Below are 25,457 nucleotides of genomic sequence, written 5' to 3'. Positions count from 1 at the left end.
TCTAAAAGACATCAATCTGGAGAAGATGGAACTGTTTATGTTGCTGTGACCTTGACTTTATACTATGGTCTATAAACCCAACGTCCTGCAGAATTTTATATGCAGCGTTTCTAAACCCTAACATACATGCCGTCAAAGTACTGGTGATAAATTACATGTGGGTGACAGAAGAGAATTAACATGTCATGAGCCTTTTTCCCCATCAACGCTTTATACATCATCTGTCCAAACAACCTTCAACAATGTCAGTCTGTTTATGTTTTGTACTGTAAACCAATCTGTATTTCTACCACAGTCTACCAGTCATTCCATCAGTCGAGAAGATACACCACAGCTGCCAGTTTGGTTTTTTACAAATCTGTGGCAATAATATGAAAACTGATTGTTGATACAGTATCAGGGGTTTTTCAAAAAAATATAGTATGAGGCCGCTAACGTCAGTTCTGGACAATATCACGGCCGCGCCCACTGTCTAGGGACAATAATGCATTAGAGCAAAGTGGTAAATAATAGTTTCTTCATGCCTTAAAGCTGCAGAGTCATATATTGCACCTCAAACAACAAATACATCCAGAGTTACGGTTTCTTTACTTCCTCTCCAGAAAAGAATCAATCTAATTTAGAAATGACAGTTTCAGTGTAAGCCTGCAGCCTGCCGTCTGATGCTCTATTCAACATGATTTTCATATTTTTGGAGTATACAGTTTTTGACGAACAGAAATATTGTTTTATGGCATCACATTTTGGTATGAGGGCGCAGTGATGTGCTGTATGTTACAATACAAAAAATGAAGGAGTTTTAAATATGATTATGCCAAAGTACTTGTTTTTGGTCAACAACAACCTTTATGTGACTAAAATATTTTCATACGGCTGACCTTGAGTTTGTTTTGCACCAAATCTTCCTTTGAGTGTTTTATTTCTGCTCCTCTTTCATTTTTAGTTTGTGGTTGATGGCTGGCCGGGCCTGCTTTTTGTTTGTTTGATAAATTGATCAAGAATGAATGTGATTGGTGGTTTGTCGTGGTTGAAGAGGCTGCATGTTGATATAAGTTTTATTTTTGTATTATTACAAAGGCTAACAGACCACTGCTAATGAGAACAGACCCATGCTAAAGTTGATCGAGGGTCTATGTGCAGTCACATCAATCCGCAGAAAGAATTCCGGTCAATTAAACGTCGACTTTGGACAATGAACGTTAGTTTTCATCCATCAGATACTTTTTGAATTTTTTTCAAAATATTTTTGGAGAGCACAAAACGTTGGAATAATGATGACCAAACTGTCCCATGTGAAAAAAGAAAACAGGAGGAAAGAGGTTTAAAGACCGAGGAATCAACAGAATATGACAGACAGGAAGTAAACACTAACTGGAACACGGTATGGGCTCTGGCAGTGTGTAAAGACACTTGAACAATCTTGGACAGTTACAGAAAACCTTGATAAGTCCTTTTAAGGGGCGTTGCTGTTGCCACAGCTCCTGCCACTGGTACACCATGGATCTGAGCATTTTTTTCTTAGCGTATAAAATCCACATAAATCAATATTGTTCATTTGTAGCAATGTAATAAGTGGTATAATGGGCAGCAAGGGGGTCATTATTACAAAAAGGAGCACCTCTGAAAGCCTATATTGTTGAGTCCTAGTTTTCACAAAACACTTGCAAGTAGATTATCATGAAGTTTGTTTTACTTTTGTTATGATTTCTTGTTAATTAGCCGTTTATAGAGTACAGTACTGCTTTGAAAGGGGAAGGTATTACACCACATGAGAACAAAGTTTCTTCTCCCTGTTTGGAACTGCCCTCCAGCTCTTTGTCCCACAAACATCAGGCATAAAAAGACAACTAGGGCACATTTCATGGCCAGACATAAACTCATTGGAGCCAGGTGAAGGTGGAGAAGCCCCCCCGGTGCATCTCCACCTCCTGCTGTTCCTATTGCATCTCCAATTAATACCTGGAGGTGCCCCTCTGGAGAGTAGCATGAGCGGAGCTAAAGGAGTCCTCTGAGCGTGGCCGTCCTGTTACGGGCTGACAGTCATGTGGCACGGTAAGCCACCTCACCTCCACACACACTCCATCAGCCCGTGACACCAGGAGTTAGTCATAGCTCCGCGATGGCCGGCAGCCAGCTCGGAAAACTTTTATCATCGAGCTGTCCTTTAAACGCGGGGTGACATTTAGGATGAACCATAATTTGTCACACACATGCAGAAAATGAATGTATAGCATACACTTCCGCACTCTGGGAGTGATGCACATTGAAGGAGAGAGAGATCCATGCTGCCTTTGATGGAAATATCCAAGAGGGTAAGAAGAGCTTGTCCTAGAATAGTGTTGTTTGTGTTTCCTGCACAGGTCGCAGTGCCTGAACAAGGTGGAGGGAAGGTGTGTGCAATATGGGAACTTAAAAGTTTCAAACTAGCTCTATTAATCAGCTTTTGCAGGGGCACTTTAATGTATGCCAGGAGGACGAAATTCATTTCAAATATCAGGGACAAAAGGGAGGAGAAACCATCAGCGTCAAAAGACTTCAGGATGTAGATTAGTGACTGTAACTCAGCAAGAATGGAAGTGTCTTTTGCGTATTAGGAGACAAACTAGAGAGAAAGCATTCATAAATAAACAGTAGAGAGAAATAAACAACAACAAACTAAAAGTTAAAGAGGGATGGAACTTAAAACAAGAAGCAGGTGACACTAACCAGGAAAGAGTGGATGAATAGAAAAACACTAGCCAATTTTTTCATGTGCTTTTTCTTTTCAAATTTTTCAGAATTTGTTTGGGTTGTGTGGCATAAAAATGTAGTTAACCTGATATGAGTTGACTTATTTTTCATATCCATTTTAACGACAAATAAAGCTGGTCAGAACTTTATGTTTAGAAAGTCTGTATGTAGCGAACTGTGATTAAATATTATCTAATATTGGAAATGAAAAAACTTAATCATTAAATGAAAAGATCTGCTATATCAAAAACATGATGAAGAAAATAATTGGTTTATTAGAAGATATTGGATAGGAACATATTTCTTCTGGACAAATTAAGACGTTTAGCAGTTGTTAGCATTTTTGTATGTGTTTCAGATACAATGGTTTCTATATAAAAGGATGGCGGCCAAGCCAAACCAGATTTAATTAATCAAATGTTATAGTTTTTTATGTTGTTTTTTTTTTTTTAGATAAACGGGACATAAATCCAGGAAAGGTTATCTAGGACCACTGAGAGGAAGCATCACCAACCACAACATATACATGTGTTGATTCTGAATAAACAGCAGACAGTTGCATTCCTACAGATGTTTCATATATTTCCATTATATCAGAGTAGATTTAAACACTTTAAAGTCGGTGAATCTTTTGCACAATTGTTTGATATGTAATACTTTCTTGGCCTTCATCCAATGTAATCTCTGGCTCTCGGGGAAAGCTCTATATACACAGAGGTCCAACGGCTGGGCAACAGACCAACCTTCAAGGACACAGAACTATGGATGAACTGCTGCATATTATGACTATTTCCATTATAGACTCTTGATAATATAAATGCTTAAGTCTATATCAAATACATTTATATTAAAAATGCTTACTTTTTTTCGAACCAACACCCCAAACGCAAAGAGCTTACGGTCAAATATTACAAAGAAAAGCAGCACATTCTCACTTTTTAGAGCCTGAAACCAAAGAGTATTTGGGGTTTCTTTTCTTCACAAGTGATTGAAATGATGAATCAGTTATCAAAACCTTCAATCTTTGCACAGACGTGTAAAACAGTCGCTCAAAATATATGTTTTACTCTACTTGAGGCTATATTATCTGCTGTTGTCCTGCGTATATTCTCCACCTCTCTGCCAAAAAACGATTTTAATGTGTGAAATTGCAACCCATCACTACATCCCATCTGCCTGCTCCCTTTGCTCTCTGTCTACTTTCTCCTTGTAACTCTCGTCTTCTTCCCACTTTTCTGTCCGTAAGACGCTACGTGTGATAGTCGGAGCACAGCCACCTGTCTGCCTGCTGTACATGAGGTAAGGTTCAGGACCGGAGAATAGGGAGCCTTTCTCCTCTCCGTCAGGAAGGAAACAAGCATGGGGCTTTTAATTAAGAGTGCCTCGGGGTGGTTGGGCACTATTAAATTAACTTAAGCTCCTTTTCACAGGTTCAGCCAAGATTTACATGTAGCAGGAGAGCCTGGGAGAAAGGACAACATGTACTGGTAAGCTCCCAGTTACATTACAGTAAGGGTTAATGACTAAATAACAGTGAAAATCTTCGTAATTGCAAAATCTAAAGGCATAACATTTCATTCCTTTCTGCTCACATTTCACACCGCGCTATGCTAATTAGAAGTCATTTATCTTACTTAAGACACAGGAAGTAACCTCTTATTTTTCAAAGAACATTGAAAGTCAATCAGATGGTAGAGAGGAGCCGAGAACAAATTCACAAGAATGAAGCTTCTCATAATGTACTCATTTGTCATTGACTCTAAGCCGCACCGTTCTACACGAAAGTGGCCAAATCACATCCCACCTGTGACAATTTGATCACACTTGTGGCTGTGAATCTCAATGCCAGAGCACGACGCAGCCATGAAGTAAGCATGTATTAGCTTTGATCACCTTGACTGCTAGGGCTAGTGCTGGTGCTTTATTTACATAGTAAATGTCGTCTTGTGTTAGTGGAGTGATGTACGCCATATTCAAATGCATTATTCAATGACTATTGCCAATTGAAACCGATAACACATGCAAATCCATCCGCCTTGCACCGTGTTTTAATCTAAACATGTCATCCCTTCTTACAAACATTATTGCTTGCGCCTTACTTGACAAGATGAAAAAGTCTCTTTAAATGATGTCGTCTGAGGAAGTCTGATCTCATACATTTCTACATCCTCCATTACAAGCCAGCAGCAACAAAGTCTATGCAGATATCTGTCAGAATATGGTGATCACATTCACTTCCAACCACATGCTGGGGCACGGAAACACTCTCCCCTGCACATGACGCAACATAACGGGAACCGAGTAAAAAAAGCATGTGTCAAACGGCCACATATCACGTCCACATAACTATTGCCCGTCCATCCTGCAGCCTGTGATTTATATTTTCTTGTATGGGGACGGCAATGACATTGTGAGGAATGCCTTTGACTTAACAACCTCCCAGAGGAGGTTCCTACAGCTGTATTCTCACCGCTGGCAAACAAAGCTGTTGCGGCTAAGCCAAGGCTGGCAGACACTCTCAATGCTCCAAGGAGTCATTGGCTGCGTACGGAGAGGCACTCTTCAGAGGCTATCTAAGAAGAAATGGGACTCAATTAATGAGGAGAAAATGGTAGAAGGTGAGAGGTCATCAATCTCATGTGCGATGAAGCAAGGGAACGCTAGAAGCTTGGGGGTCCCGTGCTTCGGAGGGGAAAGCTTGTTCCCTTAAACGTGAGCAATTCATTGACAATGGTGAGAAGGTCAAGGACTTCTCAGCAAGAGGTGTGGCACTCCTGCTGCTTAAACATATATACTAAGAATATAGGGATGGGAACGATATGCCTTAATGACTATTGATTTCTGCATCATGTCAAAACGCTCAGAAGCATGGCACTACTAATGTAGAAACACCTTTTTTTTTTTTTTGCGGAATTGCTAAAATGGCCAGGATGCTGTAGCTCAGTGTTGCTACGCTAAATAACGGAGCTAACAGGTAACCGGAAATGGAATTTGAGTTTAATTACATTATGATGTGTTTTTAAAAAATGGGGAAATGGAAATTTATGAAGTTATAGTGATGTGTTCAAAGGAAACTTAAAACAGTTTTTGCAGGAAGCAGTTGTTTGAAGAGGTTTTCACAGCAAATATATTAGAAAGTGAGGGTGATACTATACAATTAAAACTACTACTGTCAATGACATTTTTAAATAAAATATTTAAAAATTAAAATAACATCATCATTTTTTAATTAAAAACCTTGTCTGTATGTATTTTTCCCACCAATAGGAATCAGGAATCAGGAATGGATCAATGGCATTGGTATAGATTAAATCTCATCAGATCTTCACACCTATGTGGAAAAACGGTTCAATCGTTTGTCAATTTAAACATCTCCCCTGTAGTTTTAGCGTACATCCAATCATGCCATCATTAATTAAGAGAGACACTCTTAGAGTGCTCTTGGATAACCTCTTAGCTCATTAGTAGCCCGGGCTCTCTGCCCAATTCTCACCAGGGTACCGCTAAGTTTAAGCTGTGGCAGAGCTCCATCACAAGAGACTCAGATACAGTCGTGGGCTGTTGGGCGACCCGGTGATAAGTGGTCGCCTTGCCACACAACAACTACTGTGATCTCAGATAGGACTTTCAGCAGGCACAGCGCACAGCAGCACGACACACTGTTTATCACTCCACACCGCAGCTCAGGTTCACAGGGATGAGCCAGCCAAACTCCATGACAACATCCAACAGCTTCATGAAAACATCAATTAGTCCACTCACTCAGCCGCAGCGCTGACAACTGCTACATGTTCAACAGATAAGAAGTTGTTCTATACAATGCAAAGAAAAAGGAGAAAAAGTAATACAATGATAACCTGTTTCTGCTTACTGATATATATTTGATCATATAACCAGTTGGTTATAAGGATTATTGTTCTGTTTTACTGATCTAAATGTCATGATAAAAAAATCATGATGAGTTTAACTTTAAAGCAATATTAAAAAGTATACGTAAAGTATTATTTCATTTTGTTCAAGGTAAATTATTAGAAATTCAAGAAAAAGTAAATAAATCTATTATTTTTCCGAAGTCAATGAGTAATGTTAATTAATCCTGATTGCAGTAGTGACCAATTTATTGTAGTTTGGGCTTTTACCATATTCAAGCAGCTTTATTTCCTGCTGCCTCTGCACAGGATTGAAACCAAATTAAATGTCCAAAGGTTTAGGATTCCAAGCAATAGATTTCAAGTCAGACCAAATGTCTTCTTTTAAAACAAATGGCAGTGCAGCTTTAATTACTCCCTTCAAACCACTCCCGCCTTGGAACGAAGGAACCTCTGATGTAAACAAGGCACCGAGGTCACCGACTATAATTAAAAGCTTAGAGGCTATAGACCCAATTGATCATGCTCAGGGGCTAAAGCAGACATCCACCAAACATTTCCCTAATCACCCTGAAACACATCTCAGCAGGAAGTCAACTTCTCATTACGCTAAAACATCGATACTAGACAGGATGGAGGACAAAGGCACTAATCAAAAAAGAGGGGAAATTAGAAAGTATTATCGAATATGACTACATTTATATATTAAGTTATATTAAGTAAACACATACATTTCAGTCCGTATTAAGTTACCAATCTGCAAACTTCACTTTGTGTGATTTGGAACCATTGCTTAATTCAACAACATGGTAAAAATATCCAAGTGCCGAAAGAAAAACAATAGAGTTGTATAACCATTGTTTCATTTCAAGAAATAAGAAGACACACTGTCAGGAAGGAGTCAATAACAGGAAATAAAGTTATGGAATATCTATTTAAGACTTTGTAATGTTGTGGTTCTTGCAATTTAAACACGTCGATCACAGAAGCTCCTGTCTTCAGTCTCTTTCTTAGCTTATTCAGAAATGATCAGTTTTATGGGACAAAGCAGTGGCCTTGATCATGTTGCTATTGTGTTACACTTAAACTGACTCCTTGGCTGACATTAGGCGTGCCATACAAAGACAGAAGGTGATGATGGTTTCTGTTCTGAGGAGTTTCTCTCTTAAATGTAATAGTTCAGGACCTCTGAACTCCGGTTCATTAAGACCCGCTCATATTCACTGTCCCCCTGCGAGTTGCACGCTCCGGACAAACTGAACTATCCAATCAACCATCACAATGAGTCCCCTGACCTTCAAGAACAATAGCTGCCTCCCTCACAATTTAACACGGCACTGGGCAGCTGTGATGTCCCGGCAGGCAGTTTCTTAGCTCCTGTTGTAGTAAAGTGAGACCACGAGACAGATGGAGAGTCCCATGGATCACTGGAGCAATCACTCTGGAGCAATGACTCTGGAGCAATGACTCTTTAACTTTCTCCTGATGCAGAGGAGGGAAATGCTGCAGTTTATTATATTCCAAATAAATATCTAATCAGGTAGGTTACTTTGAAGATGCAATGCAGAATGTATTTTATCAAGTTTCTTTGATTAAAAATTTGTTTAGTTTATATTTGATTTGGAAACTCTGCTTTTTCTGTAGAAACTATAACTTTCGATATAAGAAAAAAAGAGGAGCAAAAATGAAATACTTAAAATTATTAGCTCATATTCCTCTTTTGTTCTTGTTGTTGTATGATCTATATTTTTCCTTAAATGCAAAGATAAAGAAAATATTCTATCAAAAGAAAGATCAGTTAAACCAGTGTTATAAGGACCACTTCATTAAGAAACACCAGAGATAATTATTTCACATTCTTCTGAAATAAATGTGACAGCCACTTTTAGCAAGCGCAGATATATGCCACTGACTCCGCAGTTAATAAAGACAGAAACGCCTCGGGGGCTCCCAACAGCGTCCCAGGAGAGATGGACAGAAGTGATTAATACTCGTTTGCCGAGTGAGGATGGCTGTTAACTTATTCCCTTCCTCTCAAACCACTCGATATCAATTAGAGAAGCTCTCTGCTCCTGTCAGGGTTTGGGAGGTGGTCATCCGGAGAGCTGACATATAAAACCATCCCTCTTGCTTTAGTTGGGCTAGAGGTGAGGAGGCAACAGGTTTAAGAAGGATTTACCTTTTGCATATGTCATTTCCATGGAATTTCTATGTTTTTGTATTAATTTTATTTGTTTTACAGATGTTTTAGTTACATCTTTCATGTATTTACTTAATTTCTTTAGTGCCAAGAAAATGTGTGTGCCCTCACAGGCTTGTGACAAGTATGATCAATTTCAAATATATTATAAATGGCAAATTACCATAGTCATACTTCTGCTATAAAGCAGGGCAATAACAGATATCAGCATTTATGTCTCACATCCTAAAGCAGTGTTACACAGTTGTGTTTAAAGTACAACTGTCACTTACCAAAAAATGCTTCTACTCAAAGGCTAATGTGCTCCAGTGAGTAATGATATACATTATATACAGCCCCATTCCTCAATTATTACACCGCTACGAAAATATAGACATAAAGGTTAACAAGCTCTTGAAATTTAAAAGGAAATGAATGATGAGGAAGTGCATGGTGTTCAAGTTACATTCCGTCCATACATACAATTGGTGGAGGAAGGAAGGTTATACTTGGGGCAAATTTATATATATATTGTTTAACTCGAACCGGGGACAATTCACCTAGAAACCTACTATAAACTGTATATTTTCCTTTTACCTGTAAGAAGATTATTTTCGAAACAAAATGTTAAACTGAAAGGCAAAGTATCTCTCTAAAATATCATGCTCCATAGCAAAGCAGTTTGATGCAAATACTTTCTTTCTAGCAAACAACACCCTCCAACCGTATCACTGTGAAGGAAGAAGGTGCGCAGTGACACAGTTGTCAGGTGTTGTTTGGAATAAAGAAAATAGTTCATAAAACTGAGGTGTGCTCAAGAATTATCTTGAGTGATTGGGCCATGAATTCTGGAGAGAGACATTCCTGTTGAGGTTTTTTTAATGAAACATTTTGGCACTTTCAAAAGCAGTATTTCCATCTTGTGGAGCATAATATTGGAGAGAAGGCACTTGGCAACTGACATCACACAAACTACATTGATAAATACAACTACAGATAAGAGGAAAATGTGTATTTTGGGTTTGAAACAATCTTCAAAATACTCAAATGAGGTTGCTTATATTGTATGATTTTTGTGTGTTTTGCAAACATGTGGATACCTCTTTAGGCAAGCAAATAAGTCGTAGTTAGATTTGTCCTTATCCCTATAGTTTGTAACATGACAGAACACAGTCTTTAGAGGCATCATTTTAATGCAGATGGCCTGAGGACACACGCTGCCCTTTTCACCGCTTTCCATTTTAATTAAGAAACACTTAAGCGTCACCGCAGGGAAAAGAAATGACCGCAGTCAGGAGTTCTGGGGGTGTAGGTGTCACACTGACCCAAGCTAATGGCCACACCATTGAAAGTCCCAGCATGCACAGCAGCAGGCAGCCACACCATCACTCATGTTTGGTGTAAAAAAAAAAAACAGGGCTCACTGGACAAGGAGGTGAGTACAGTTGAGTGGCAACATCGGAGACAAGGCCAAAGGCGAGGGCAGGGGGCACCAGCCAGATGCTAACCCAGACTTCAAACACCTACAACCACCCACCCCCCACTCACAGGGGTCACATGCAGTCACATGTGTATGTAGAGAGTGCTGAGTGATCGTGAGGAGGGGATGTGGGGTCTTAAAGATGACATGATATTTGGATTATTTGGCCCTACTATGACATGTCTCCATGCTTTAATGTTCAAAAGGCTCTTTATTTTTCTCATACTGTCTGTTCTGCTGCACCTCTTTTCACCCTCTGTCTGAAACCAGAGCCCAGTCTGCTCTGAGTGGTTAGCTGGCCGGCTCTGGTGTAATTGTTCAACCACTACTGGCTCTTTTGGGATCATTCTGCAGATAGATGTTTGGGAAATGTCCCGCCCCTGGCATATCCTGTACAATGCTAACCAATAGAAGCGCGAGTGCTACATAGTGATGTCATTATGTTATGGAAGTCAAAAATAAGTAAATGAAGGCATTTTAGGGAGGGGGCTATAGGAGAGAAACTCCCTCTGGAGGGAACTTTGGAATTTTAGCCTTTGCAGACCATTTACATGCACCAAAACCTATATACTGTAACACATTACAGGAAAGGGAAAACCCCCCCAAAAGCATGATAGGGCCTGCAGAGCTTAAGATCCAGGCACATAAAACTAACCGAATCGAGTAAGCAGCTTTCTGATTTAGAGAACAGAGGCTGTAAACTGTTTTTTATTCATGAGTTAAGTCACAAATGCGCTATAAGAAAAAATAGGAAAGTCTCTTACTCCCACTACACAAGCCTGCAGGGAATGCGTCAAATCTAGAGCGGAGTTTTTCCGTTATTCACAGCTGCACTATAGCACCTGTAAACACACCTTTAACTGCCAAGCATTTGATCCAGGCACAGTTTGTGATCCGCATGCTAGCAGGGGAGTACTGTAGAGAAATACTGGGGCTGTTTCCTTCAGTGTGTGACAGCCCCTTTGAGAGCAGAACACTACTTTACATTACTTTTAGCTGTCCAATAAAAAACACACACCTTAAGAGACACAATGCCATCACACTATAATATTTTCTCTTGTCCCCAAGTAGCAGCTCCTCCAGTACCACTAAACCAACAATATATGACTCAAACTGCTGGTACACAATTATTTTAAGTTGATGTAGGAAAAACCAATATGGTCACAGAATGGTTCACAAAGTTTGTTTGATGCATGGCGTTTTCATTTCTTTTGTGATCATCGGTGCTCTTGCTTAATCTAACAGTGCAGCGGTGAGTTTGATATTGAGGAAATGGTGGACTTGGCTAATTACCTGTCTTCTCAATGTCATTTATTTTAATGATGTTTTCCATCATTGGCAGGTCCCTAACCTCAACACTGATTGAGTCAGACTATTAGAAGTTCCCCTTTAGCTGTAGTCCTCTGTCAACCAGTCGAATCGCAGTTTACATCCATGTCCGTCCAACATGTCATCACTACATTATTGTTTCCTTCAAGAAATGTTTGTAAAATGTAACAACGGGATAAAATTCATTGTTTGTTTAAAAAATATGTGTTTTTTTCTTGCTTTTTTAGGTAGTATGTAATCATTTCGTAATCATATTGATATGTGTTCCACAATTACATCCTGGCAAAAAACAGTGCTTGCAAAAATGTTCACCCCCTTGGTTTTGTTCCTATTTTGTAGCATTGAAGCGTGTAATTCAAATGATCCACCCACACAAAAAAAGTCCAAATTGGGGAAGTAAATAGAAATAGGAATTTGAATCTAAATTGTTGAATTGTTGCCATTTTTGTCATAATATCACCTTAATATGGAGGAAGCAATTGAGTAATTGTTCAATGATTAGCTGTTGATGTGAAGAGCCCTGCAAAAGTAACAAAATCTGTCAAATACGTAACGTGCAATGGGAGGGTGAAGACCGACGAGGGTGCAGCTTAATAATCCCGGTGTATCTTAGCCAGCCAGCCAGCCGGGGGACAGTATACGGATGCTGCTGTGATTGTGTGTTGTTTATGCGGGCTAGCGAGCGGCAGTGCGGGGGAGGCGGGAGTGCCGTGATTCAGTGGTGTTGTGATTTTAACAGCAGGGCCCAGGATCGGCGGTTTATTTTTGCCCGTCGCCCTGTGAGTGACGGTCCAATCAAGCTTGGGACGGGCTGTCAAGCCTGTCAGTCTGAGGAATGAGAGGAGATGGGAATCAAAGACACAGAGCAGGACCGAACCATGATGGAAAGACCTGGGCGCAGCAGCCACACAGCCGTGGCAGGGAGGGAGGAAGGGATAAAAGACAACGGGGGCAGGCACCAGAGAAAATGGAAATACTTGTTAGAAAAAGAGGAAGCGGAAAGATACGACAGAATTTGAATTGAGGGTGAGAGGTAAAGAAAAACCTGATGTGTGAAGGAGTCAAAAATGTAAACTGAGCATTGAGTGTTAGTGAGGATTAGTTTATTCTTACCAATCCAGCGCATGAGTGAGGTGAGAATCTGGAGATATTTGGTCTTCTGGGCATTGAAGAAGGTGAAAGGCCCCAAACAAAGAGTGAAGACAGACTGCAGGAAAGGACAGAGAAAAAACCATGATTACAATCATTTCAAAATAGCTCAATTGAAACAGCTTAAAATCCCATTGTAACTGGAGTATTACTCAAGAGAACACACACCAAGGCTGCCTTCACATGTTCCTCTGACTCTGGCGAGTTAATAGGCTTACTGTTGTAATGCAAAAAAACAGCATTGACCACATTTCTTTCAGTATTTATATATACATACATGGTTTCTTCCTTGGCCCATGCCATACCCTTCCACAAAGTTTCATGAAAATTGAAATTCTTTAAAGACCGACAGACAGAGCAACCCAGTAGAAATATAATCCCTTTGTAGGAGGTTATTATCGTACAAGGGATTACAGGAACCAAATGCATCTTCATGTCAAAAACAGTTTTGAAGTAAAGTCCTTCCTTTACTATCTTATAATAAGAGTAGTAACACTGAAAAACCGAGGAAATAACAGTGAAATGTTACCTAACGTCTTGACGTCATAAATGCCAGAGCTTGTATTTGTATGTATTATCATCAAGTGTTAGGTTTCTTTTCCCCACAATGGATACCAAAAGTATTTACAAACAAATAGTATCTATAGCAGGCATAATTAACACTTACACATAATAAAGTGTAAAAAAGCAAATAAATACATTTAAAAAATAAGACAAAAAAGAGACAAAAAGAGAGGAACATTTTTACTTTGCTGTTTTATCATTTCAAATTGTTCAGTTGTGGAGTGATTTTTTTTTAAGGTTTCTCCTTTGGCTTAAGGAATTTGTGATGAAAATGTTTTACAATTTAAAAAAGGATAACGAAAAATCAATACAATGGAAAAACAACCCGCCGTCAGCATTGTCACATTATCCCACTTTGTGTTACTTTTACTTCCCTGACATGTCGTTTTAAAATGCCAGAGGAAACACATCAGATGTCACAATCCCATCAGCCCTCTCAAAGATAGGCCACCAGATTAACAGCTGCACCAATCCATAGTCCACCAAAAATGTTCAAATCCTCTCAGGCCACAACTCTGATTGCCTATCAGATACTTTACTTTATCAAGAGCTGCAATCAGACACAGTCTCAGCTACTGTAGCTCCAATTCCATCAATCCCCTCACTCCTCCTCCTCCTCCTCCACCCCCCTCCTCCTCCTCCCCCCCTCCTCCTCGCCTGACACTCTCAGGTCTGACTGCACACTTTGAGTGGCATGTGATCTCAGGGGCAGTCACTCGTGTGCCATTTCATCAGAGCAGTAGCCTGCAGAGTTTCAACCAGGGACCCATCCAGACACACCAGTGGGGGGTCCGAAATAAGCCTTCAGTTCAGAGTGTAATCAGGTGTATTGCCAAGTGGGTTTTACAAACATGGAATTTGCCTTGTTGTTTGGATGCATAACGGTTGTAATAAAGAAAACAACATTAAAATAAGCCAGTAATGCAAGATGAATAAAAGAATGGGTGAAACCATATTATTTGAAGTCTTTAAAGCACAAAATATTTCTGAATGTTCATAACTATTAGTCATCCATCCATCCCAGAATATCAGGAATATATAATAACAAATACAAATGGAAAGTCATGTGATAATATCATACTAATATTTTAAGCACTCAAGTTGAAAATCAATAAAAAAATTCAGCTATGGACAACATAAGAAAAAACATGGAATACTTTATGAATATTCATTTTTAGATTTGTGGAGAGCACAACATTTTGGATTCCTGATGGCTGAACCGTCCAGAGTAAAGAAAAAAGAAAAAGAGTGCAAGAGAAGGAATGAGGTTAAAAGAAAGAGAGTCCAGAACTAGACTTCAGAGAAAGACAACAGAAAAAGACAGACAGGAAGTAAACAGTAACAGCAACACGGTATGGGCTCTGGCATTGTTTAAAGGGTTAAGGAAAAGAACATATGTACAGACTTGGACAGTTACAGACAACTCAGATAAGTTATTTTGTTCATTTTAAGTTATGTTACTTGTACTCGCCTCAGTTCCAGCTGTCGGTACGCAGTGAAAGGAACCATTTTTTTCAGAGTCTCTTTAAACGATCATTTAAATCAATCAAATCATTTTAAAGCAATTTTATGTGTCAAGTTGTTTGGTTATTTAGTTTTCTAGCCGTGTAAAAACCGGGATAAGGTACAAGTCTTTGCGTCAGGATCCTGGCTGCACAGTATCCCTGACTAAACGGTACGTTTGAGTCGAATAGAGATAGTGAGAGCCTGTTTTGAAATGTGCTTATCTATGCTGTAAATCAGAAGTGGTGGTGTTGATTTAAAACTATCAGAAGGTGTCTAACAGCACCCTACAGAGCGCTTTTAATGTTGGATCTAATTAATGAGGGAACAAGGGAGAGATTCCGGACACAGCAAGAGTGAGCTATTACTTCCAGTTGTGCAGCTGGAGTATCTGTAGGAAGAGATGAGAGGGGGAAGAAACGTAGCCTTTAATTCTGCTGAATAATGATGATGCCTGTGTATCTGTATATTAAAGCATTACCAGCTGTCATCTTGGCAAAGTGCAGCTGAAGCTCTAGCCAAATCATAAATCTGCAACACCTATTGGCGGTAATGAGTGAAGCATTATGAAGAAAGATGTGTCTGAAGAAGAAGATGAAATAAATGGCAGCTGCCTGACTGACAGCGGTGTTGTAGCCCCGAGTTGTTTCAGCACACTGTTTTTCTTCTCAATAGCCTTGTATTTTGATTAAAGATCACTTTGTCAACAACAGCATGACACCAAAGGTTTGTCAGATATATTAAGGTCATATTTTTAAAAAATTGTGTGGTTCTTCTGAAGAGGTGCTTGAAGTATGTTGACCAAACATGGAACATATTTAGCTCCAATATAACCTATTCTATTTTTGGTTTGCTGTTAGACTCATCTTACACATTCATGTTCTTTGTTTTTCATAAAGAATAAATATTGGCACCAAACTATATATATCTCTAATCCATAAATATTATTGTTTTTCTTGGAGCTTGAATGTTTAACATTTTAAGCATTATATGGTGAGTTTTTGGCAGATTTTGCAGATGTTTTGACTAAAATATTATAGAAAAGGTTTAGAAAGTCCTTTGACATTATTCTTTACCTGCCAATACCAGAGCTGAATTATGTAACATTAGCACTTCTATTGGCTAGCGCTCTGACACATTGTATGTGGCTAAGGGGCGGGACCTCCCTAAGCTGTTGATCAATCACAACAGAGTCGGCCAGCTAACCAATCTTATGGTCTGGATACACTTACAGCCTTTGTTTTTAGCGAAGGACCTGGTCAATTTCTAACGCTTTTAAGATTCTTAGGCTACACATCAGCTGAAAGAGACAGATCTCAATGCCAGGTCAAAATACAGCCTGGCGGGGCTGAGATAGTAATATCCCCGAGGGCTAATGGCTGATGAATTTCACAACAGTTTCTGGACCACTCATGAATCAAGTCTGCACCTCCAAGAGTTTACGCCCTCCAATAAAAGCCAATACCAAACAATTGCCTAAGGACAATAGACTGCTCAACTGAATCTCAACAACTAGGGCAACACAATAACACTAACATAAATTACCGCAACACCTTCTTCATTTCAGAGAAAGCCAACAAACAAAGACAACATTGCAGCTTCTGGGGATTTGCGTTGTGTTTATGTCCCCATTTCTGTCTTTGGCGTTGTTTTTCTGTTATGTTGGTAGATAAGCAACCAAACATTTCAGATCACGTTCAGCTTTTTTCATCACTATAAGGAAATGTTTCTCACAATCAAAGAGCAACACAGGCGAAGAAACAATCCCAGGTAAGTTAAGGGAAAGATGTATTGCTCTTCAGCAGCCTCAATAGATCTCCGCGGGCAACAAGTCAAGTTGACTGAGAATTTAAAAAGATTTGGATCAGACTCAACAGATTTTACACGTCAAGTAAATGGCTACATATAATCACAGTGAGTCTTAAAATCCTTATAATATTAATTTTCCTTTTACATTCCTACAATTGTGGGTTTTTATGTATTCTTCATTAACTCTCATTTATATCCGGACTTTAAAAAACATGAAATTCTTTGGGAAATGGCTGGCTTCCCTAATGCTATGTGTAAAAGACCTGAAATTAATGAGCTGAAACAACAAGATAGTCTATTAACTGGACTCCCACATTAGAGTCATTGTAGGTTAAGTCCTCTGGAAAAAGGAAGAAGGTTTAGAAAAGGATTGGGTAAAGTGTCGGAGTCGGGACCCCATTAATTCTTCGGAAAGTTGCTCAGTGGCGCATTAAGCCAAAAGCGAATTGAGTGGAGATTCAAAAAGTACCCAGAGTGTATCTTACTGTGATTCACAGAAACATGGCTGCACTAGGTTTAACAAACATGTTTCCATCAGTGGCTGCCGGACTCTTCGGGCAATATTTCCATTAACAAGGACTCCATCAACTATGTTTCCAACGTACCATTTGAGGACTGTTGTGAGCACCAAGTATTGCGGCGAGAGCATAACCATATCTTTACCATGAGCCTTCAGGACTTTTATGGCACACTTTTACTTTAACTTGTGTATATATAAAAAGTTATTCGATTCTAAAATGGTGCAACTTTCATGAAACCTAATTTTCTCCTGTGATTAAAAAAGTACTTTTGTAGATTTGAAAGACATTTCATGTTTCCATGGAACAACAAAGTTTTCCATTACGGATTCAAATCGCCGTTGCAAGTGTTCAATAAAGGCCAACCTGTTGGAGGGTTATATTACACAGTTCCACTTCGCGCTTCTTGATGTGAGAAAATATTGCAGACCCTCAACCAAACAGAGTACAAGTAGGTACAGTAGGGAGAGGTTTTGGTGCCCGTTTGGAATTGGGCCTGTGAGAGGGATCATGGGAATGGAAAATAAGAAACGGAAGTGTGTGTGGGCGTTTGTAAAGGCATCAGGTGCCATGTGCGGTAGAGTGACTCAGCCCCAAATAGTTGGCATGACCAAACCGGAGCAGAGCAAAAGACTGGTAGAGTCACTAGAAACACAGCCAACAGGAGATCACACTTTACACCTTGAAAAATTGACAGTGTGCACTTTCAGTATGTTCTGCTAGTAAGGGACAAAACAGGAAGCAAAGAAAAGTAGGGTCAAGTCCAAATTGTGCTGGTTGTAAATGCATTCTTAAATATAGCATTATATATTGTATATATTTCCAAGTGGTTTTAGATGGAAATATGAAATAGAATTATTGTTGTGGATCGGCACATGTTTTAATGGGATCCTCATCCTTAAATAAATATTATGTTTTAGTATGTAAGACAGCAGAACCATGTAACCTTCAAAATTAGAAACAAAGATATTTAGATTAAAAAATGTGTCCTCTGCTCAGAGGTTTTATTTATAGGAAAACCTGCCTTTCATTCAGCATATTCAGGTAGTAGCCTATACACCAACAATGAAACACATGCGCAAAAACTACTGTTTAAAAAAGCATAAATAAAAACTGACCTGACTGATAATGCTCTGATTTAGTTTACCGACCTTTAATTACGTAATCCTGTTGAATGTAATCCGTTAGTCCCCAAGACTGGCTATGACCCAGAATCTTGTTTTGGTAAAAACACTCTGTCTGAATATACTGGGCTTTGTACTTCAACCACAGAGGAATCAAACATTGAGGAACATCAACACATGTAGATTGCTTCTTCTTTGCACAACTGTTTTGTCAAAATACCATTTTGTTGGTCCCCGACTATTTGATTTTGTGGAAGTGATGCAAAATGGCACATCAGGTTGGTGCTGAGAGCTTAACATGATTGCAGTTATACATGCTGCTGCGATACGGAGGACATTTGTTTTGCACTTCAGACTTCCTGATGTGTAAAATGATAGACCACATTCATCTCTTCATGTGCGAAAGAGATGTCCAAAAGGAATCATTCCCAAGTTGAAAATATCACTCTAAAAAAGAATATTTCAGCTAACTTTGCTTGATTTTGTCATATTTCAACCAGCAGCAGTTATATTATTATCGCACAGTACATTCTTACATATTGTATCCATGGTCCACCTCAGCAGGGGCATAAAGCAGCATAAAAAGAGATGAATGTAACTAGAATTCCATATCGTGTACGGATTGAATGAAACTTGGTTCCAATGCATTTATTCATTCAATACTTTGTTCAGGCTGTTCTAGCAATTCCATCCCAATCTTGCTTGCAGGGCTGACATTCAGATTTGTATCTGCTTTCTCGTTCCCTTGCCACAGAAACTGCTTACGTTTCATGCTAGGTTAAATAAATGTCTCAATAAACTAAAACAGATTCTGTCAGGAGAAAAGTGGCAGGAATCAATTTTGGCTAGATCCTTTCCCCCCTTCCCCTCCTTTTTGCTGCAGCCCACTCATCAACCACGACCATTTCACTTTCGACAACAAAGACGTTTTTTAAAATCAGTTACTTCTCCTCTGTATGAGACAACACTTTCAGCAAAAGCCAAGGTGCATTGGCAAACAATAGGAAAAAGGATTCTAGTATAACGTGCCTGTGATTCTATAAAGACACTCAGTCCTTTACCGAACGCACATAAAGGGCTTGTGCAGTTGGAAGGCCAAGCTACTGAGGAGCTCCTAAACATGTTGAAATATGGCAAAAACCTTTATCTACAAAAATTACAGTGCCATGACTTATAATTAGCCAGGAGCGGCTGCTAGAGGTTTCTACAGAAGAAAAGAAAAAAGAAAATCAGAGCAGGGGTGAGTGCAAAGAGAAAAGTATCCTCAACAAAAGTTGTGAGCCTATAGGGAATTTGAAATCATTTGAAATTCCTACGGTACGTCAGATTATCTGTTTTTGCACAACTCCTTCCTTAAATAGTAAGTAATAAAATACATTAAAGGTATATTTTAGCAGATTTTAGTAAGTGCAGAACTCCGCGCAAGAAGCCACTTATAGGGGACCTATTATGCTTTTTGGGGGCTTTCCCCTTTCCTGTAGTGTGTCATGGACGTTTTCGAGCATGAAAATGGTCTGCACAGACTAAAATCCCCAAATGACACTCCTTTGTTTACTTCTGTAACACAATTACATCACTATGTAACAGCCTAGCTTCTATTGGCCAGCGCTCCAATACAGTGTACATGATAGGTTGAGTGGCGAGACACACAGTACTGTATCTAAGCAGTTGACTAATCACAACAGATTCAACCAGCTAACCAATCGGAGCAGACTGGGCTCTGGTTTCAGGCAGAGGGTGAAAAGAGGTGCTAGCAGCATAGACAGTATGAGAGAAATACAGAGCTTTTTGAACGTTAAAGCATGGAGACATGCCCCAGTAGAAGCACAAAAAAGTTTGAACCTGAGAATGAGCATTATGTCCTCTTTAAGGCTCCTGAATTCATACAAAATGTAGACAAAAGATTGTATGTTGAACTCTGTAGCTTCCAAGTGTAATTCCTATGCTGTATGTTAAGCATAGAGAGTATGGAAACATAGCATTGCTTTTGGCAAATGTATTTTTAGTAGGCTAACAAAACAGGTGCATCATGGTGACCAAGGGGTTTAGGACCCTCACCGTGTAACCACAAGATTCCTAGCTTGAGTCCGGCACGGGACCTTTGTTGCATGTCATCCCAAAAATGTCTTTCTACTAAGAGGAAAAGTTTTAAAAATTAACAAAACAACGTCATTTCTCTACAACTTTCCCAGTGCCGTCTGTGAAGCTGCAAGGTTATAATTTGAGAGTAAGAGATTAACGGGGCTTAGATATGGTGAATGATCTCAATAATGGTGAAAACCAACCACCAACTGGCAGCCCGGGCTGTAGCTGTCAATCACTTTCAAAGAATATAGCGACCAGTGTTTTGGATTTGTGTGGATGACAGAATTCGGAGAGTATAGAGGCATTTAATTGGCATTAGATTGCGTCACTCAGAGCTCACGAGCCAATCAAGCGGTCTCAATGATAGCCCCATATGTGAGCATCATTCCGGAGCCACGTGTTGCGTTGGCTCTTCATCCAAATAAGTCAACCCCTGACCGTCCGTTCCCATTTTAGTAATTAATCAACATATTTTTGGATCTTTTTAATAGTGTGGGCCAAATACTGTGATGGCACAGATGTCCTCAAGCCCTTGGACGTCATTGTAGCAGAAATGATATCCAAGAGAGCCAAATAAAGGCTTTGTACATGACTGCCAAGCTGTCAGGCACGGGAGAATAGTGAAACCACTGCTCAGTTTGGTTGATTTACGCTGGTGTCGCAAAAGAAGGTCAATGATAGAAGTCCCAGAGGGCGAGCCAAGGTCACCCTACAGAGAAAAGTCCAGCCTGGACCGTGATAATCCTCCACCCCTTCCCCCCACAATCCAACAGAAAAAGACGGATTATTATTCACAATCCCTTCAGTCCCAAGATCCCGCGCCATTTGTTTCTGATTTTAATCTTTATTCCAAACAGATTGAAAATGAATGTGCTACTTCAGGTCACTTTTCATCCAGGGTTTATTGATTATTGGAAATTAGTGATGTTTTTACCATTGTCACAGCGTTAGAAATAGAGAGGAACATAACACAAAGGGGACTCAGAAGGATGTCCAAGGGTTTCCTCCAGGATAAACTGATTTGAATTCGATAAAGATCATGTGTCCACCTGGTGTTTATCAAACCTACTTCAACCTGCGGCACATCTCAACCTGTTTGTGACTAATTGAGTCAATTTCACTTGATTTTCTACAAATTTCTACCCAAATATTGCTGCTGTGATTAATGAACACAAAGTGAACGTATAGAGTGATAAATCAATCATTGTCAAGTGGTGAGCTAAAACAAGAGCATTTCATCTTATTATCAGGGAAAGATGAAAACTGCCTCAGTCATTAAAGCAGCCCTACTATGCCTTTTGGGGCGGGACATCTCTAAGCGGTTGACCAATCGCTAGCCTAACCCTAACCCTTACCCAGCATGGAATTTGTGTATGCATCTCAACTAATTTCTCCTAAAGATCAATTTAATATCTCATAAAAGTGTGAACATTTCTCCAATTGTTAGGCGGAGTGTTCTTTAGTTTCTTCACCAGAGGAAAGCCTATACATCCAGTTTTCAGATGAGAAGATATAATAAAATTAAAATTAAAATCCAAGACGAGGATTTGAGATACATCAAACATTATATACTTAAACGTGGCCTCTCTAGAGAAGATATATTGCCCACATGGATGTCAGCTGTTATTAGTACCAGGATGGAATTCACAGCAAAGACGTATGCAGTTGCAATGCAGACAACTCTACATCATTTAAAACACAGATCTGGGTTGCTACTTGCTGACAAAACTGCAATAATTCAAGTCGTCTACCAGTGCATGCATCATTTAACTTTAATTAAGATGTTGAGTTGAGACCTTCAATGTGCGAAGTATAAACTCGGGCAATGCAGAAGCAGACTGTTACAACAGAAATTAAGATATTGCTCACATTCCCTGACCACATTAACAAATTGCATTGCTTTTCATTAGCACTGATTTCGCACTGATTCAAATTAATCAGCAGAGAGAAATTATCAAAGTATACCATACAAATTGAAATGACTCACCATGTGTGTGAGGGTTTGATCAAGATGAATCAAAGCCTCAAAACAACAATATTTTATCTACAGTATATGATGCAAAACTAAATAAAATGACTGCATGATGCTGAGAAAAACACCCACTACAACTACTGTACACCATACACACAAAGCAAAGTAATATCGGATATTATGGGGCAATTCATCACCTTGGATGTATGATAAAAGACGTAAGGATAACCTGACCACGGTGGTGTGGAATAGAAACAGCATAAAATAGGTCATAAAAGCCCAACATACAAACCCTAAAGATAGCAGTAACAAGTCAACTGATTCACTGCACACACAGGCAGCAGGGAACAAAGGGAAGTAAGACAAAGATAAACATGATTGTGGAAGGGGGGGGGGGACTGTGCCTGGGAGGCAACACTATATACCACAAAACCATATTGGAAATATACGTTTGTCAGGATGAAAGAGAGTCCACTGTTAGCGTCATTACTCACCAGCGAACATCTCCATCAAGCAGACATCATTAGCATAAATGTATAAATAAAAGAGTGGATGCTAGGAAGCGGTCATATTTTATAAACAACAATATAATATAGTACTGTACCCTATTAAATATATGCTTCCGTCCTGCATTCTCAACAGGACAAATGTAAGTATTGTCGGTGTTAGGGAAGTCAACAAAGGAGTCCAATGGAGGCGTTTCAGGTGGCGGGGGAGTGCGTGGGAGAGAAACTCCCTATGGAGGGAACTTTGGGATTTGAGCCTTTGCAGACCATTTACATGCATAAAAACCTATATGACACACTAAAGGAGAGGGAAAACTCAAAGGAAATGTGGAAAGTCAAAGTGAAACAGCCAGAATGGAGGTCAGACAGATTTTTTTAAAACATCTTTGAAGACATATGTCCATTTTCTTTAAATTGGTTGCATTTGCTGTGTTTCACAAATCAGAGGTTTTACAAATCAGCTTCTGTCTAGGTGTCATTTCAAAGTGTTGACAGGACCTCAATATCATTGACAAGTGTTTGACCGGCAGCCTGGACTACACTTTTAGCTGACTGTAGAAAAAAAAGAGCAGAAAACATAAAAAATAAAAGCTAAATTATAATTTATGAATGACAGATTCAAGGTCAATGTGTGTTAATTTCTCTGAATTTGCCTGCATATTTTACTGTTTTATGAGATCAGACTGCATAACTAAGGGCTTATCTGCTGCCAACAGAAGCCACTCCATCCATCTCTTATGTGGCTGTCTCTGTCAGCACAGGCCACTGCTCCCACCCTCTCTGGGACTTTGGGTCACCAAGTTACATAAATACACACACACACACACACACACACACACACACACACACACACACACACACACACACACACACACACACACACACACACACACACACACACACACACACACACACACACAGTAAAGAAGAATAAATAATGTGTCTTTCTCTCAGAATATGTATAAACACAACTGAAGCAAACTTCAGGAAACCAGTGAACCTGACTGGGGATGAACTGTCATGAGGATTCAGTTCAGCCAGTTTGATCAAGTATTAGTCAAACGTTATTTGTCAGATAATATTGAATTTTTCTTATTTTGACATTTGGTCAAATAGCGTTTCAAAATGTTATGAAAAATGCTTTTATGAATTATATGTGGTTTTGAAAAGGCAAAATAGAACCAAAACCTGGTTGTTGGTGAATGACGTAGTCACAGTTAAGATTTTTGCTGAAAAGTAGATTTTTGTTTGACCTTGGGTATATGATTACATTTAAAATGTATTGAACAGCTGTGTGTTGATTACTCTATTCTGATTCTGGAATGTGCTAATCGATCAATTTACGCATTGCTGTAATCTCAAAAGGACTTGGCCGTCAGGGTTGTCTTGTCATTGTTTAAAAATGTTCACCTTATGCGGTCAGGAGAAACAACATTTAACTGATAATGTCAATGTAAAATTCTGTATTAAATCTAAATAATTATTTGCTGCTGAACACATTCCAATTGGACTATTTTATTCAGGCCAAACTCTTATAAAGCTGCATTTGATCAAACAATACTTAACCTTTGAGAACTTTGGTCTCTTTTGTAAAATGAAAACTTTAATATTATCAAAGAAAGATCACAAAAAAAAGTCTTAGAATTAGAGGTGAAATTCAAGTTTTGTATTGGTATTACGTATTTAAACATTGCAAACAATACACAGCCTCAGGGATATGGTAGAAAACGATGTAGCTTCTCAGCATAGTATAAAGCATTTTACCAGTCTTCAGGAAGATTTTGTCTAGATTATGTCACATGACTATCTCCTGAGGAAATGTCTTTTAAATGTTACTTTTACCTTGCCAAGACACTGAATATTGTAGTACATTAACAAATACTACTGTTTGGAACCAAGTCCACAATGAAAAACAGGTCTACTGCTGTCACAAAAACGCTGCTGATACTCATCTAGCTGCCACTAGTGTGTGGGCTGCCACAGATAATAATAGGAGCGTCTGTTTGGACACATGTCGCTGTCAGTGTGTTCTGGCCTCGGGTGTAAGTGAGTGAATATAAGTGAGTAGATGTCAGTAAGTGAGTTACACACACATTCACAGAGAGTTCCTCATGGAAGCTAACAGGAAGCAAGACGGTGTCTCATTTATCCAGGACTCATCATTCCCTCACTATAGTGCAGCTGTCAAGCGCTGTATAACATCGTTACAGAACCTTTTCAAAGATGGACATTTTGTAGCCATGTTTATAGCGTGCAAAACTCACAAATGTATTTTACCACTTCTGGTTACCTCGCCTCGAAGTCAGTTATTTTACATGGACAGATGCCTGAAATAAGGTCTGTGGTTAACACGAGGATTTTAACGTTTTGGTTTACAACATAAAATGTGTCAGTAATTAGCCAACGTCATTACGCCTTTTGCTTAGCAGTGGGGAGGTGCTGCTGTACAACCGTGATGTAGTTTGGTTCTAGCCTGTACTTCTGGCAATTGCATTTAGGCTTCAAAAGTCACAAAGTGGGGTTAAAATGTGACGATTGCCCTGCTGAACAAAATGTATAAGTATAATAAATGTGCCACAAATCCTATTTTCTGCAATATATATTGAAATCCAATGGGGAAATACCATTTTGTTTTGTCGA

The 25,457-nt window shown here is 39.2% G+C and overlaps 1 protein-coding gene across 1 annotated transcript in view; it reads right to left on the bottom strand.

The window, feature by feature from the left end:
- tmem104 (transmembrane protein 104) overlaps window positions 1–25,457 on the bottom strand; it is a 63,683-nt gene that overhangs the window by 4,935 nt on the left and 33,291 nt on the right. The window contains exon 9 of the mRNA XM_063904173.1: window positions 12,701–12,794. Within this exon, the coding sequence (XP_063760243.1) occupies window positions 12,701–12,794 (94 nt within the window). The remainder of the gene's footprint in view (window positions 1–12,700; window positions 12,795–25,457) is intronic.

Source organism: Eleginops maclovinus, chromosome 16 (assembly GCF_036324505.1).
Source record: "Eleginops maclovinus isolate JMC-PN-2008 ecotype Puerto Natales chromosome 16, JC_Emac_rtc_rv5, whole genome shotgun sequence".
Taxonomy (NCBI): Eukaryota; Metazoa; Chordata; class Actinopteri; order Perciformes; family Eleginopidae; genus Eleginops; species Eleginops maclovinus.
This window is presented reverse-complemented; position numbering and strand designations above follow the sequence as displayed.